Raw genomic sequence first — 14632 nt, 5'->3', positions numbered from 1 at the left:
GAGGAGAGGAGCGAGAAGAGAGAGTGAGGAGAAGAAAGGCCAGAGAGGAGAGAGGCAGAGAGAGAGAGAAAGAGAGAGAGAATAACAAGTGTTGACAAGGGTGTGGAGAAACTGTAGCCCTGTGCAATTGTGTTAGAAATGTAGAATGGCACAGCTACTGTGGGGAATGGCATGAGGCTTCTTAGCAAATTAAAAATCCTATTGCTAGTTACAAAGATCCTCAACAAAAATACTAGCAAATAGAATCCAACGATTCATCAAAAAGATCATACACCAAGACTAGGTAGGATTCATCCCAGGGATGCAAGGATGGTTCAACACTTACAAGTCAATCAACAAATTCTAAACAGGATCAGACCACCGTCTGCTTCATGCAAAATTCTACTTCACAGAGCAGGGAGAAAGGGCTGCAAAGTTTAAGAATAGAACTCCCAGAACGACCACCAACTGGGAGCTCTATACACAATTGTGGCAACATGGGAAGATGCTGTCTTTGACAACATTGATGAAGAATACGATCGGCTGGTTCAGCACCTCCATGATTGTGCGAGGAATACCGAGAGATAGCCACAAAAAGATGCCTGTCTTCGAAAACTCTCAAGCTCATTTGCCAATGTGGCTTGTGACAAGCTGCAGGCAACCGCAAGCCAACGTCCGAGCTCACAAAGCAATGCAGAGAAGCGTGAGAGAGAAGAGCAGCAGTGCTGGCAGATGTGGCAGAAGCCGGAAAAGGCATTCACAACCTCACCTGCCCTTCGCCAACTACAAGAACAAGATAACTGCCCTCCAACTTCCTGACAGATCTACCACATCCTCCAGAAGGGCAATGGAGAAGATTATCCATGACTTCTACTTGGATCTCTTAGATAGCCACATCCACCTGCCCACACACCAAATTCCGCAGGATGGATATTTCATTCCCAACGTTTTCCCTTTAGAAATCTGACATGCCATTTCATTGGTAAAGAAGCAAATGACACCCGGCCCAGACAAGGTCAGACCTGAACACTTGAAGAACCTGCTGTCAGTACTCATCAATACACTGGCTTGGCTCTTCACACACTATTTGTCTGAATGCAAGTTTCCATCCCAATGGAAAATCAGCAGGACTGTACTACTATACAAGAAGGGAGACATCCACGACATTGGCAACTACCTCCTGATCTGCCTATTGTCTGTCATCTATAAGCTGTTCGCTCAAGCCATCCTGAATAGGACTGGCAGAACATTAGATGAAGGACAACCATGCGAGCAAGCAGGGTTTCACAAAGGATTCAGCACGATCAACCATATCCATACAGTAAGCAAGCTCATTGAGGTTTCTTGGGAGTTCAAGATGCCGCTCTGTCTAACGTTCATTGATTTAAAGAAAGCCTTTGATTCTGTTGAGACAGAAGCGGCCATTGAAGCCCTAGCCAAACAGGGCTTTCAAACTCAATATATAAGGATGCTCCATGAGCTGTATTACGGATTCACTACCAGGATCTCCCCATTCTACAAGGAAGTGATCATTGATGTCAAGAGAGGGGTTCGGCAGGGTGATACCATTTCACGGAAACTCTTCAGTGCCACACTTGAGAACGTCATGCGATGACTAGAATGGAAGGAATGGGAGTGAAGGTAGATGGTCGGCAACTACACCACCTCCGCTTCACTGATGACATTGTTCTTATAACACCAAACATCAGCCAAGTGGCACAAATGCTGGTCGACTTCTACGGTGAGTGTGAAAAGGTCAGACTACAGCTAAATCTCACAAAGACAATGTTTATGAGAAACAGTTTTGTTCCCGATGTTCCATTCACTCTCAATGGAACAAACATCTCAAAATGGAACAGTTATGTGTATCTAGATCAAGAAGTCAACATGACAAATGACCTGGCACCTGAGTTGCGCAGGAGGAAAAGAGCAGCTTGGAATGTCTTCAAGAGCACTGAAGAAATAGTTAAGAGGATGAAGAACCTCCAGCTCTGGGCAAATCTCTTTGATTCCACTGTTCTTTCTGCATTAACATACGCCTCAGAGACATGGGTCCTACAAAAACAGGATGAGAATGCTATTCAGGTCTTCCAAAGAAGAATCAAAAGAACTATGCTTGGAGTATCATGCTTAACTCAAATGAGAGAAAGACTCCGGAGTTCTGACCTCCATTGACAGTCAAGAATCAGGGATGCTGTCTCGTTTGCCAAGGTGTCGAAAATCAGATGAGCTGGACACATAATGAGATTTGGAGACGACCGCTGGACTAGAGCCATTACCGACTGGATTCCATGGGATGTCAAAAGATCGTGTGGCCACCCACCTACAAGATGGTCAGACTTCTGCGTCAAGAACCTGAATGATCGGTTTGAGGCTCTTCATGTTCCTAGAACGAGCAGACATCATTGGGCTCCACTAGCACAGGACAGGGATGAATGGAAACGATACTGGTGCCCGTTCGAGCAAATCGAGTAACAGGATGTCAAGTGATCAATAAAAGGAAAGATAAAAACCATATGATCATATCAATAGATGTAGAGAAGGCATTTGACAAGATCCAGCACCTATTTATAAAAACTCTCGGTAAAACGGGAGTTGAAGGAAGTTTTCTCAATATAGTCAAAGCCATCTACAACAAGCCCACAACAAGCATTATTCTCAATGGGGAAAACCTAAGAGGCTTCCCTATAATATTGGGTTCAAGACAAGGTTGCCCACTCTTACCATTTCTATTCAATATAATACTGGAAGTACTTTCCATAGCAGTTAGGCAAGAAGAAAATATCAAGGGCATCCAGATAGGAAAGAAGTCAAGCTATCACAATTTGCAGCTGACATAATACTATACTTAGAAAATCCTAAAGACTCTACAGAAAAGCTTTGAGAAACAATAGGTTTATATAGTAAAGTGGAAGCTTACAAAATAGTCCCAAAAGTCCCAAAAATACCCAAAAGTCCATGCCTTTCCTGTATACAAATAATGAAAGAGAAAAAAAGATATTTAAAAAAAATCCCGTTCACAGTAGTGCCTCAGAAAATCAAGTACCTTGGAATCAGCTTAACTAAGGAGGTGAAAGACTTATACAAAGAAAACTACAAAATGCTACTTCAAGAAATAAAAGAGGGCCCTAGGAAATGGAGTCACATCCCTTGCTCATGGATCGGGAGGATTAACATGGTCAAAATAGCAATACTCCCCAAAGCTTTATACAGATTCAATCCAGTCCCTATAAGCATACCTGTGACATTTTTCAAACAAATAAGACAAAACACTCCTGAAATTCATATTCTTGTATCACTTGTATCACTTGTCATCCCATTAGTCATCAATTTGCTTGAGCGGGCACCAGTAACGTCTCCATTTGTCCCTGTCGCTTACTAGTGTAGTCTAATGGCATCTGCTCACTCCAGGAAAAGGAAGAGCCTTAAACCATTTGTTCAGGGTTTTGATGAAGAAGTCTGACCATCTTGTAGGTGGGCTGCCATGCATCCTTTAGACATCCCGTGGAATCTAGTCGGTAATAGCTCTAGTCCAGCGGTCATCTCTGAATCTCATTATGTGTCCAGTTCATCTGATTTTCCACACCTTGGCAAACAAGACAGCATCCCGGATTCTTGATTGTCGACGGAGATCGGAACTCTGGATTCCTTCTCTCATTTGAGTGAAGCGTGATACTCCAAGCATAGCTCTTTTGATTCCTCTAGCGTTCTCACCCTGTTTTCGTAGGGCCCATGTTTCTGAGGTGCATGTTAGTGCAGGAAGAATGGTGAAGTTGAAAAGATGTGCCTGGAGCTGGAGGTTCTTCGTCCTCTTAACAACTTGATATTCAAGTAGAAATTCATATTCATATTCAAATTCATATTCAAGTGGAAACAATTCAAATGGGAACAAATATAAACAAATGGGACTACATTAAACTAAGAAGCTTCTGCACCTCAAAAGAAATACTGACCAAAATACAGAAAGAGCCCACGAAATGGGAAAAATTATTTACCCAATATCCATCAGATAGGGGCTTAATATCCAGGGTAAACAAGACACTGGTAGAACTGTACAAGAAAAAACCCTCCAGCCTCATCAAAAAATGGGGAGAAATGAACAAAAGCTTCCTCAAAAGAGAAATTTAAATGGACAAAGGGCACATGAAAAAATGCACTACATCACTAATCAGCAAGGAGATGCAAATCGAAACAACAATAAGATATCATTCTACACCACAGAAACTGGCACACATCAAAAAGAACAAGAACAACCAGTGCTGGCACTAATGTGGGGGAAAAGGGACCCTCACTCATTGTTGGTGGGAATGCCGACTGGTCCAGCCTTTTCGGAAAACAATATGGACATTCCTCCTAAAACTAGAAATTGAGTTCCCATATGACCCAGCAATACCACTTTTGGGAATATATCCTGGAGATGCAACAAAACACAGTAGAAACGACATCTGCACTTGTATGTTTATTGCAGCACTGTTCACAATAGCCAGAATCTGCAAAAAACCCAAGTGCCCGGGAACACATGACTAGTTAAAAGAAACTTTGGTACATCTACACAATGAAATACTATGCAGTTGTTAGAAAAGATGAAATCATGAAATTTAAATATAAATGGATGGACATGGAGAGTATCAGGCTAAGTGAATTAATTTCTAAATTAGAAACTACAGAGAGGGACAGACATAGAATGACTACACTTATTTGTGGAATATAAAGTAACATAATATGAGACTAATACCTAAGGACAGTAGAGATAAGGGCCAGGAGGATGCTTCCACACTTTGGAAGCCGGCCTCATGTGCTGGGGGGAACAGGCATTTGGGATGGTGAAAATACCACTAAGTAAATGGTGGTAGAAGGAATTGCTCGGGATGGGAGATGTGTGCTGAAAGTAGATTAAGGACCAAACATGATGTCCTCTCAGTATCTGTATTGCAAACCTTGATGTCCAAAAGTAGAGAAAGAAAGAAGGAAGGTGCCTGCCACAGAGACAGGGGCTGGGCTGGGGTGGGGGTGGTGGGAGGAATACTGGGAACACTAGTGGTGGAGAAAGCACACTGATGGAGGGCTCGATCATTGTATGACTGAAATTTGATCATGAAAGTTTGTAACTGTATCTCTAAAAGAAATTCTATTGCTTACATTCAACAATATGAGTTCTGTATTCCTTCCATCCCAAAGGATTGAACTTTCACAGATATTGGTCCTCCTAGGCTCACAGCAGCCTTATGAATAAACAAAATATGCTTAATCCACAGTGGAACATTGTTAGATCTTAAAAGGGAAGGAGATTCTGAGACTTGCTACATCACAGTTCAGGTGAAGCACCCCACCTGAACTCATGGGGTTCTTCACCAGACTGGACTTAGAGCTCTAGGGTCCCCCCAGCATTTTTTCACAACAAAAATGAAAATGGTTAGTTCCATGCCATGTCTATTCGACCACAACTTCAAAAGGAGTGCCCTTGTCGCTCCCAGCCAAAACTGTCTGTACGTGGCTCCTCTTTGTCCTAAGGCTCATGTCTGGGACTTCCAGTGCAGACTGTAAGGCCCAGCCCAGCCTGGCTTCCAAACACTTCTGCACAGGGCTTTGCTTGCTTCTTCCACTCCAGCCACACGAAGCACTCCAGCATTGGTCAGGCCTGCACGGCATTCTTTCTGCCAAATTTCCTCCCCAGCCCTCACCCTTCTGCAGCTGCTCCACTGTCCACCACTAGCTGCAGGATCCAGGGCAGCACGAAACCCTGCAATGGGCTGGGGTTGGCGTGGGCAGCTGCGTGGAAGGCGGAGGTGGGGGTTGCCCCACATTCCCACCACCAACGTTATTCTAGGAACTGTCTCAGCCCAGAGCTTGGCCCGGGCTGTAGCCACGGGGCAGATGCATGTGCTCTCCCTGCCGGGGTGTGAAAGGCGGCCCCGTTTGACTCCTCTGGACAGGCAGACGCCCGGAGCCCATCCCTCATTCCCTGGCTCTCTCCCTGGGCTCTGGAAAGATTTCTGAGCACAATATTCCAGAAAGCTTCTCTTAGAGCTGACACTGAATTATAACTCGAGGGGTATTTTCCTCTGCGTGAGAAATTCCCTCCTCTCTCTCCCCATTGTTCCTGATATCCATGTGGGCAGGGGGCACCCACGGCTGCTGCCTCCCTTCCTGGCCCAGCTGCCTATGAGTGAAGACAAGTTCCGGCTGTAAGGCAGAGACCAGAGGCCTGGGGGGCTTCTCAGCAGGGAGGAGAGGTGGCCTTTCTGGCAATCCTGGAACTTTTTGTCCTATGTGCCCAGAGCTCCCCAGGCCTCTTCTCCTTGCAGCCTGGGGTCTGCAGCGGTGGGGGGCAGGAGTGCATTCCTGCCTCTTCCTCCACTGAGAGGTCACACACTGCTGACCCTCTCTGACTTCTGGTTTCTGCAGCAGTCATATGAGGAGTCCACAGATGCTCAGCATCTCCTGGCCCACAGGAGGAAGAGATTGTGTGCTAAGGAGCATAGCCTGGAACCACTGCCTGCACCCAGGCCGCCTCTAGGCTTCCAGCTGCTGAGGCAGCCATTTCCCACCCCCCGTACCCCAGCAGGGGGGGAACACCCCGATGAAAAGCCCTTGCACCCGATGCTGAGGGGCCTGGCTATTTTCTGTAGCTTGACCAGCCCCGAATGACAGCAGAGAGGCAAGAGAATTCTCAGGCTGAGCCCCTTCCCCTTCTCCCTCTTCTTTCTCTTCCTGATTGGAGCTCAGAGAATCCCTGAACAACCTCCTTCCAGGAGGGCTGGACTCTGGTCTGTTTCTGTTCTGTTGTTGATGTTGGGTTTGGGGGCATTGAGTTGTTTAGGGCTTCGTCCTGGTTCTCTGCTCAGGTTATCATACGGGGTGCTAGGTTTGGTCACGATAGGCAAGTGCCCTATCCACTGTACCATCTCTCCAGTCCCTCCAGCCTCTGACAGAGGCAGGCTCATAGCTTCCTCCAGCATCAGCCTCCTCTGGGAGCATGCTAGACACCCTCCAAACTGGGCTGCACTTCATGCTCACTTCGGTCTCCAGGGAAACAGAAGAGAGAGCGCTGGGGGGCTGGAGAGATAGTACAGTTGGTAGGTGTTTGCCTTGCATGTGGCCGACCCAGGTTCAATCCCTAGCACTGCGTCTAACTCCCTGAGCCCACCAGGAATGATCCTTGAGCGCAGAGTCAGAAGTAAATCCTGAGCACTGCTGGGTGTCCTTAAAAGCCAGAAATAGAGGGGAAAAGCTGTTTAGAATCCTCCAAAGAGGACCCCAGCCCTCTTTGGCTGGGAGGTGACCGCAAGGGCAGCATCTGGGCATGATTTTGTCCCAAGAAGGCCTCTCCCAGGAGAGGTAAAAGAATAGAGTGGGGCCCCTTTGGGGAGGAAATGAGGCCAGGGGCCACAGGGAAAGATAGCGGGGTTTGGGATTTTTAAGGAATCCCATGACATTGATTCTACATTTAAAGATCTTTTAAAGTGAAAGTACTCTCATTTGAACTGGCATCTATGTACACTTCTGGTCTCTGCTGCACTCTCTGCATCAGCCAAGATCTGGACACTACCCAAGTACCCGACGAGAGATGAGCCAATACAGCAGCTGACTATCACTCAGCCAGGAGAAAAGATGAAACCAGGTAGCAACAACCTGGATAGAACTGCGGTGGGGAAGGGACAAAGTGATGCTGGTGAAGGGTGTCTGATGAGCTTAAAGAAACAAAGCAAGGGTCTAGACCCTGCCCACTGGAGACAGTCAGAGGATGGCAAAGGAGGGAAGGGGACCTTGGGATAATGGTAAAGAGATTCTGGGACTCTGGGGTGGTTGAGGCGTAGCAGCACTGCACACATGAAACAACATCTGAACTATTATAAATGAGGATACCTCAACAAAAGCCCACTTGGGAGGCTAAAACATTAAGCTAAACCTCTTTTTTCAGGGTACAGGTTTTCCTGATGAGTCCAGGAGTGTGCCCTGAGAACTTGGCTCCCAAGAGATGCAGGATTCCCCTCCCCCCAGATGGCAGTGACACCACAACAAAACACCCAATCTGACACAGCATCTCTCTGGGCACCAAAGCCCTTCAAACAAAGGGGATCTGAAAGTGGATGGACACAGGGGGCCTGAGTCCAGGACAGCCAGACCAGCTTACTTGGAAAAGCTTACGTGGCCCTCTGCGGCCCAGAAGATGAGTACCCACCCCAGCGTGGCGACTTCCTGTCTGAACAGGGGTACTCCATCTTCTGAGGCTGGGTCCTCATCCCTTCAGAAAAAGGAGATCTGGATACCACTTAGCAGGATGGCACCCAGGGCTCATGAAAAGTCCTGCATGATGTGGGGAGTCTAAAGGCTGGAAGGAAAATGGGGGCACAAGGGCTGGTAAAGGTGGGAGTGAAAATGAGCCCCCCTAAGATTCGGGTCTGGAGGTCCAAGTGTGGTTGACATCCTCTGGCCGGGCTGCTCCAAGCAGACACATGGGCCAACGTGGCACGGACACACGTTTCTCTGGTTTTATTATCACAAACACCCCTAAACTCTGTCACATGCGTGAGATCCTGGGCTCCCCCCATCCTCCCAGGAGCTTCCCCGACCACGTGTGAGCATGAGAACATGCTCCCCAGAGCAGTCCAACCATAGCTTATCAGGATGCGTTTCTCCAGCTGTGCAAGAGCTTTACCAAAACTGGGCCAGGAGCTCCCAGGAGGCCAGATCACATTCATGCTTGATGGGCCACTAACAGACGGAGCCCTTTGACTGAGGCACTTGGCATGGGCAGGAGCCGCCGCCTTCGGGATGGGTCCTTCCGTGACATCCGGGTCTTGGCATGCAGTGGGTTTACACACACACAAACACAGACACAGACACAGAGAGACAGACAGACAGACAGACACACACACACACACACACACACACACACACACACACAAACACAGAAGCAAAACCACTTGTCCCTCCTTCCTCCCCTCACCCATCCCGGGCTCAGATCTCATGACGGTGCGGCCCCCATGTACATGGAAGTAGAAATTTTGGTTTCAAAAACGTTCAGTCTTTTTGGCAAACAGAGAAACTGGCGGGGGGCTGCTGATGTGCCTTCCGCCTGCAGATCTTCACCCTAGTGCTTCATCCTCTCTAGTAACCGCTGGTAGACGGGGGCTGAAAGAGAGTGGGGGGCAATGAGCAATGACTCCCTGAGGCTGGCTGGGACAGCGCAGAACCCCGAGCAAGGGCCCAGCGGCCTCTCCTGACCCCATTTTTTTTTGCACAGCATATGCTCTGGTTTGTGAATGCCTTTTTTGTGGGGGTTTGTTTGGGGGCTATACTCTGCGGTGCTCAGGGCTTCCTCTTGGCTTTGTAGAAAGGGATCACTCTCGGGGGACCCCTTCAGATGGGGTGATGGGGACTGGATACATGTCAGTTGTGTGCAAGGCAAGCGCCCTGCCTGTGGCACTATCCTCCTCATCATCAGGGGTTCTTCCTTCCTTTCATGCCTGAGATTGAACCTAAGACCTTGAACAAGCAAAGCAAATCCTCTACCCTGAGCTACACCCCCACCCCCACCCCCAAACTAGGGTTTCCTACATCTCTGGGAAGACACGCCAGAGCCATGTCTTCACTATGGGCTCCTGCCAAGCCCGGGTGCACACCTACCAGCTTCCACGCCACATGGCGCTCACTGGGAAGGTGTGCTACTTCCTCCACCCTCAGGTAAGGGAAGGGGCTTGCATCTGGCCTGTGCCTCGCTGTGCAGCAGATAGCAGGCTGGGGCCTGTCTGGGGGTAAGACCAACTGAAGCTCTGAGACCTTCAGCGCAGCCCAGACTTACCTAGTTTCACAGAGGTGTGGGAAGCCTGAAAGAAAATGCGAGGGGTTATAGGTTTCTGGTAGGGTAAGAAGTGACCCTACTCACGACCCCCTTATGCAGAATAGATGCCAGCAAGGAGAGAGAGGAAGGGGACCCCGGAAAGGCTGGGCCTGAGGGTTCCCCTATGCAGGCCTCAGCAGTCCTAAGGGATGTGTTAGTCCCTTCCAGGGAGAGTCTGAGAGGCCCTTCCTGGGACACCCCCAGAAACAGGCTCCTACAGACTAGGGCTTGAGGGTGTTGGGAAGACTCGCAGGAGCAGGATGAGAGGACTTTGATGAGGGGCATGAAGAGGGAAGAAAGGAGGGTCAAAGCAGAATGAGCCCCTGCCCCTCCCCCCCCAGCAGCCTCTGCATTAAGGACAGTTTCCCGTAGTCTCTGAAAATGCAAATTTCCAAGGCACCCCACCTTCCCCAGGGGCTCCCCTGATGCAAAGCAGCAAAGAAAGCTTGAGTGATGCTCTGGGAACAGAAGAAATGCCCAGAAAGAGAAAGGGATGTTCTGAGAAGGAGGTGGGTGTCCCTACCCCCTTGCCCCCAGCCTGCCTCTGAAGCCTGAGTTGAGATGCCACACCACTGCCCAGAGAAGCCCCTGGTGGGCACACCATGGAAGGAACACAAGTATGATTTGAAGGTGCAGGCTTGGGGCAGGCCAGGCACCAGGAGACAGGCGGTGTGGGGGAAGGATTGAGTCGAGCTTGTCCCTGCCCTCCCCCCTCCTCAGCAGGGTCCCACACGGCCTGGCTGCTTCTCTCTCAACCTCGCATGTGGAGAGGTTTCAAGGTTGGCATGGAAGAGCAGAGTCAGAAGACGGGCACAGCAGCCCACGAGGCTGCCCGGGCTCCTACCCTGGCATAGGCAGATGCCTGCTTGAAGATCTGCAGCGCCGAGTCGGCCAGCTCATCCGTTCGCTCCTGAGGTCTGTTGGCTGGAGGAGTGAGAGGAGGAAAAGCAGAGACAGGAAACGTGAGCAGGTGCTCGACCAGGGCTGAGGGGCTCAGCTGCGCCTTCCAACTCCTGCTCATGCAAATGCTCAAAAGGGACTTGATTTTTTGCCCCCTTGAATTTTCCTTGGGGTGGAACCTGGTTCCTGATGAATATACAAGTGGGGACTAAAGCTGGCCTCAAGTTCAGCTTCACAGGAAGCAAAGCGCACTGCCACCAGGGGGACACCAGGAGGTGTGCTTTGGGTGTTTGGTTCTGGAGCCACACCTGGAGGTGCTCAGGGCCGACTACTGAAACTGCACTCAGAGATTGATCACTCCTGACAGGTTCAGGGGAGTATATGGGGTGCAGGGATTGAACCTAGGCTGGTTGAACCTACGCCCTTCCCGCTGAACTATAGCTCTGGCCCCCAGGAGGACTGCTTTTAATTCTGCTAATGGCATCCCCATGGCCAATAATGGGGCATGTGTGAGCAAGGCTAATGGCCCAGCTAAGCAGCCACCAGGAAGCTGTGGCTGGTAGCCATGTTTGCAGCTGACAGTTCCTCCTTTCTTTGAGGTCATGCAGGCTTAGCTATGTGCTTAGTTTTCCTTTCCTCTGCTCCTTGCTTGGGCTCCCAGGCTCGGAGGCTGCATATGGAAGCCCCGGGGATCAGATGCAGGACCACACACTCACCTGGGGCACTCACTCTGAGCCATCTTTGGACCCCAGGATAGTTTTTCTCCTGAGTACCCATGGCCACATGGACAGAAGGGCGAGCTGCTGGTCAGTGAAAAGCTGGTGCTCTGGGACCTTACCTGGGGGCTGCAGGACACTGGTGATGGCGTAGACCACACCATTGGTGGCCATGATGTCGACCTCATCCACAGGCTCCTTATTGACATTCACTACGTTGTTTTTCTAGGGGAAAAAGAGGCAGGTACTGTTGAGTACGGGGCCTACTTACCTCAGGCATCCAATTATTTCTCACCGAGTACTTCTTAGTACCAGATCCTGAGTCAAATTATGCTGCTGGTGTGTGTGTGTGTGTGTGTGTGTGTGTGTGTGTGTGTGGTGATGGACCCTTCCCTGCCTGATACAGGGGAGGACCTCTAGACTAGAGTTTCCCAAAGTTGCAATACTACCTCCCAGAGAGGTGCTGGTGGTATCCATGGAGGTGGTGGCAATTGTGGGAGAAACTGTTCAATTGTAGGGGGGTTTCTGTTTGTAGGACAAATAAGTTTGGGAGACTCTGTGTAGACAGAGACTGTACTGACAAAGGATTACTAAGATGCTACTTTGGGTTATTCATGTAGCCCTCCCAGAGGCCGATGTACTGGGGGAGCCAGTACTGCCCCACTTTACAGAGGGGGAGACAAACTTGAGAGGTCAGATGTGGCTTAAGCTAAGCGGGTGGGAGTTGGGGGACTGAGGCCAGGTCCCACACCTGGGTTTATCCACGTCTTGTCCAGCAGATGTTTTCCTGACAGGAAGCCCCTGCAGGGTCAATCTCTCTCACACCTTCTGGAACCTTCCTAAGAGACTGAAGGGGAAGGGGAAACCACATCCTGTGGCACATGGGACCCTGACACCTAAATTGGGGAGCTGTAAGCCTCTTGAGGGGGTGCACAGATGTCAAAGCTACCATTCACATCCCAGTGCCGCTTCGCACCCACCACACTTTCCACAGTCGAGAGGCACTGCAGGGCAGAGGGTACGAGAGGTCAGGAGCAGGAGCAAGTATGGTTGCTGTGGAGACCTGTGCTGGAACAGCTAAGTGCCCAGGAGGCTCTGCAGAGTGCACAGGTACACTGTTCTCTCTCTTCAAGGCAAAAGCCCTCTGAGATGCTTCCTGCATCATCAATGCACAGAGCAAGGGCTGCACATAGACTGGGTTGGGGCTAATGGCTCATAGCACAGGAAGGTCCTGAGTTTGGCAATGGGAGGCAGGTGTGTGTATGTGTGTGTGTGTGTATGTGTGTGTATCTCTATGTGTGGTAAGGATGTATCTCTCAATACACAAGTAGTTTCCTATGCTCTACTTAAGGGAAAGTAGAGCTAATAGCCTCTTCCAGATGCCAAACTATATGCTTTATGAGTTAGCCAGTCTGGAGTTTCTAACCTACATCTTAATGGACTTCCCCCTTTTCTCTTTCTCTGGTTAAAAAATACATTCAGAGACCAAAAAAGTGCCCTGAAGACTGTGCGTGTGTGCATTCGTGTGTGTGTGTGTGTGTGTGTGTGTGTGTGTGTGTATGATGCCATCGTGGCTGAGATGGACCTGGGAGTCCCAGAGCTGGGCTAGGTCAGTTTTTGTACCATCCCGTGGACTCACCGAGCTCACTTCCAGCTTGTCACCTTGCAGGGACTTCAGCCGCACCAGGGCTCCGATGCCACCGCTGACCAGGATTTCATCACCAATGTGGTACTTCAGGATGTTGGCAAGTTCTTTGGCATTGCCTGCGGGGTAGTGAGAAAAGGAGGTAGAACTTCACTGCCAGGCTGGCACCCTGCGGGCTCAAGGGTGGCAGTTCCCACACAGCCCCCAAGCACTCCTGAGCCCCTCCAGTTTGCTCAACCCTCAAACCCACTGTCTGTACAGCACTCAGGGCCCCTGTCACTGATCTGGCCTGGAGCTGGGGGGCTGCTTAGTGCAGTGCGTGCTCTCCGTGATACAGAGAAGGAGTTAATCCATACTTCTCTGGGTGACTCATGTTTCCATGAGCTAAATATTTGCCTGGAAAGCTGGGGACCTTTCCAGCCCCGGCATCTGGGACATTTCATCATCAGCGTGGCTCCCGACAGTTATAACACAGTAGTGAAATATTTACACATTCTGCCCTCAAATGCATATTTCGAGACGGCTGTTTCCTGAAGGGAGGACTTGAAAGAGTCAACAGCTGTGCTCTGGAGGAGTGGTGGAGCCAATGAGGTCAGGGCCGCGGGGGTGGGGGGGTGGGGGGGGCGGTGGGGGAACGCCTCCCCGGCCCTCTCCGCATTCCTTCCATCCCATATCAGCCTCTCCACCAACTGGGGAGAGCAGGCGATTGCTCATAAAGGTGCACAGGCATTTCCTAAATGAAGTGTGGGAGGCACTTCTGGACGCGGCCAGCTGCCCTTGCCGCTCCCATCATCACTTTCAGGGCTGCATGTCCTCGGGGCCCCCGCAGTGTGGCTATTTCCAGGATCCTGGAAGTGCGCCCAGTGAGCGGGGGAGAGCATTCTGGAAAGCCCCCTTGTTTGGCTGCTTGCAGGTTATTGATCTACTTGAGTACCTGAGGACTGAAGCCCCGGTGCCCAGGGACGCCCTGATCCACACAACCTGCAGCCTACAGGAGCTGCCCTATAAAAACACCACTGCTGGAGGGGAGGAGGGGGTGTGAAGGGGCCCCTTCCTGCCTGCTCCTTCCTGTCTGGACCCCCCTCCATGCCCTTAGTGTGGTGGGGTCTGGCGCTGCACTCAGCCTGAATAAGGTTCTATATCCCAGACAAGGAAAGGCAAGACAAGCTGGCTTGAGACCGGCCTGCGGGACACTCCAACCTGCTGGACAGGGGACAGTGGAAGGCCTGTGCTCAGAGCAAATGTCTGTCTCCCCTCCTCTCGGGAATAGAGGCTGGAGGAGCAGCTAACAAAGGAAGAAAAGGAAACGTGACCTCAGTTCAGCTCAGCAGCCAAGCTTTCTCTTTCCTGACACAAGGGGGAGGAGACATGGGTGAGCTTGGCCCCGCCTGGTCCAGGGCCATCCACAGCCTCCTCCTCAGGCCCAGCTTCCCTGGGGGGCAGCCAGGTCTCTTGAAGATGTGCAAGCCCCTGTACACAGTCCACCCAGCCACCTCCCAGTGCTCCCCGAGTCCTCCAACCCAGGGGCCTCCGTGCTCCTACGCATGA

At 50.4% G+C, this 14632-nt stretch overlaps 1 protein-coding gene across 1 annotated transcript in view; it reads right to left on the bottom strand.

The window, feature by feature from the left end:
- The window catches only part of TGFBI (transforming growth factor beta induced), a 151922-nt gene that overhangs the window by 110713 nt on the left and 26577 nt on the right, over nt 1-14632 (bottom strand). The window contains exons 13-17 of the mRNA XM_056124350.1: nt 13079-13203; nt 11562-11664; nt 10668-10747; nt 9785-9809; nt 8857-9114 (exon numbers count right to left, since the gene is read on the bottom strand). Coding sequence (XP_055980325.1) covers nt 9074-9114; nt 9785-9809; nt 10668-10747; nt 11562-11664; nt 13079-13203 — 374 coding nt within the window. The 3' untranslated portion in view covers nt 8857-9073. The remainder of the gene's footprint in view (nt 1-8856; nt 9115-9784; nt 9810-10667; nt 10748-11561; nt 11665-13078; nt 13204-14632) is intronic.

The sequence above is a fragment of the Sorex fumeus genome, unplaced genomic scaffold (genome assembly GCF_029834395.1).
Source record: "Sorex fumeus unplaced genomic scaffold, SorFum_2.1 ptg000051l, whole genome shotgun sequence".
NCBI classification, from domain to species: domain Eukaryota; kingdom Metazoa; phylum Chordata; class Mammalia; order Eulipotyphla; family Soricidae; genus Sorex; species Sorex fumeus.
The sequence above is the reverse complement of the archived record's forward strand: the minus strand, read 5'-3'. Positions and strand labels throughout refer to the sequence as shown.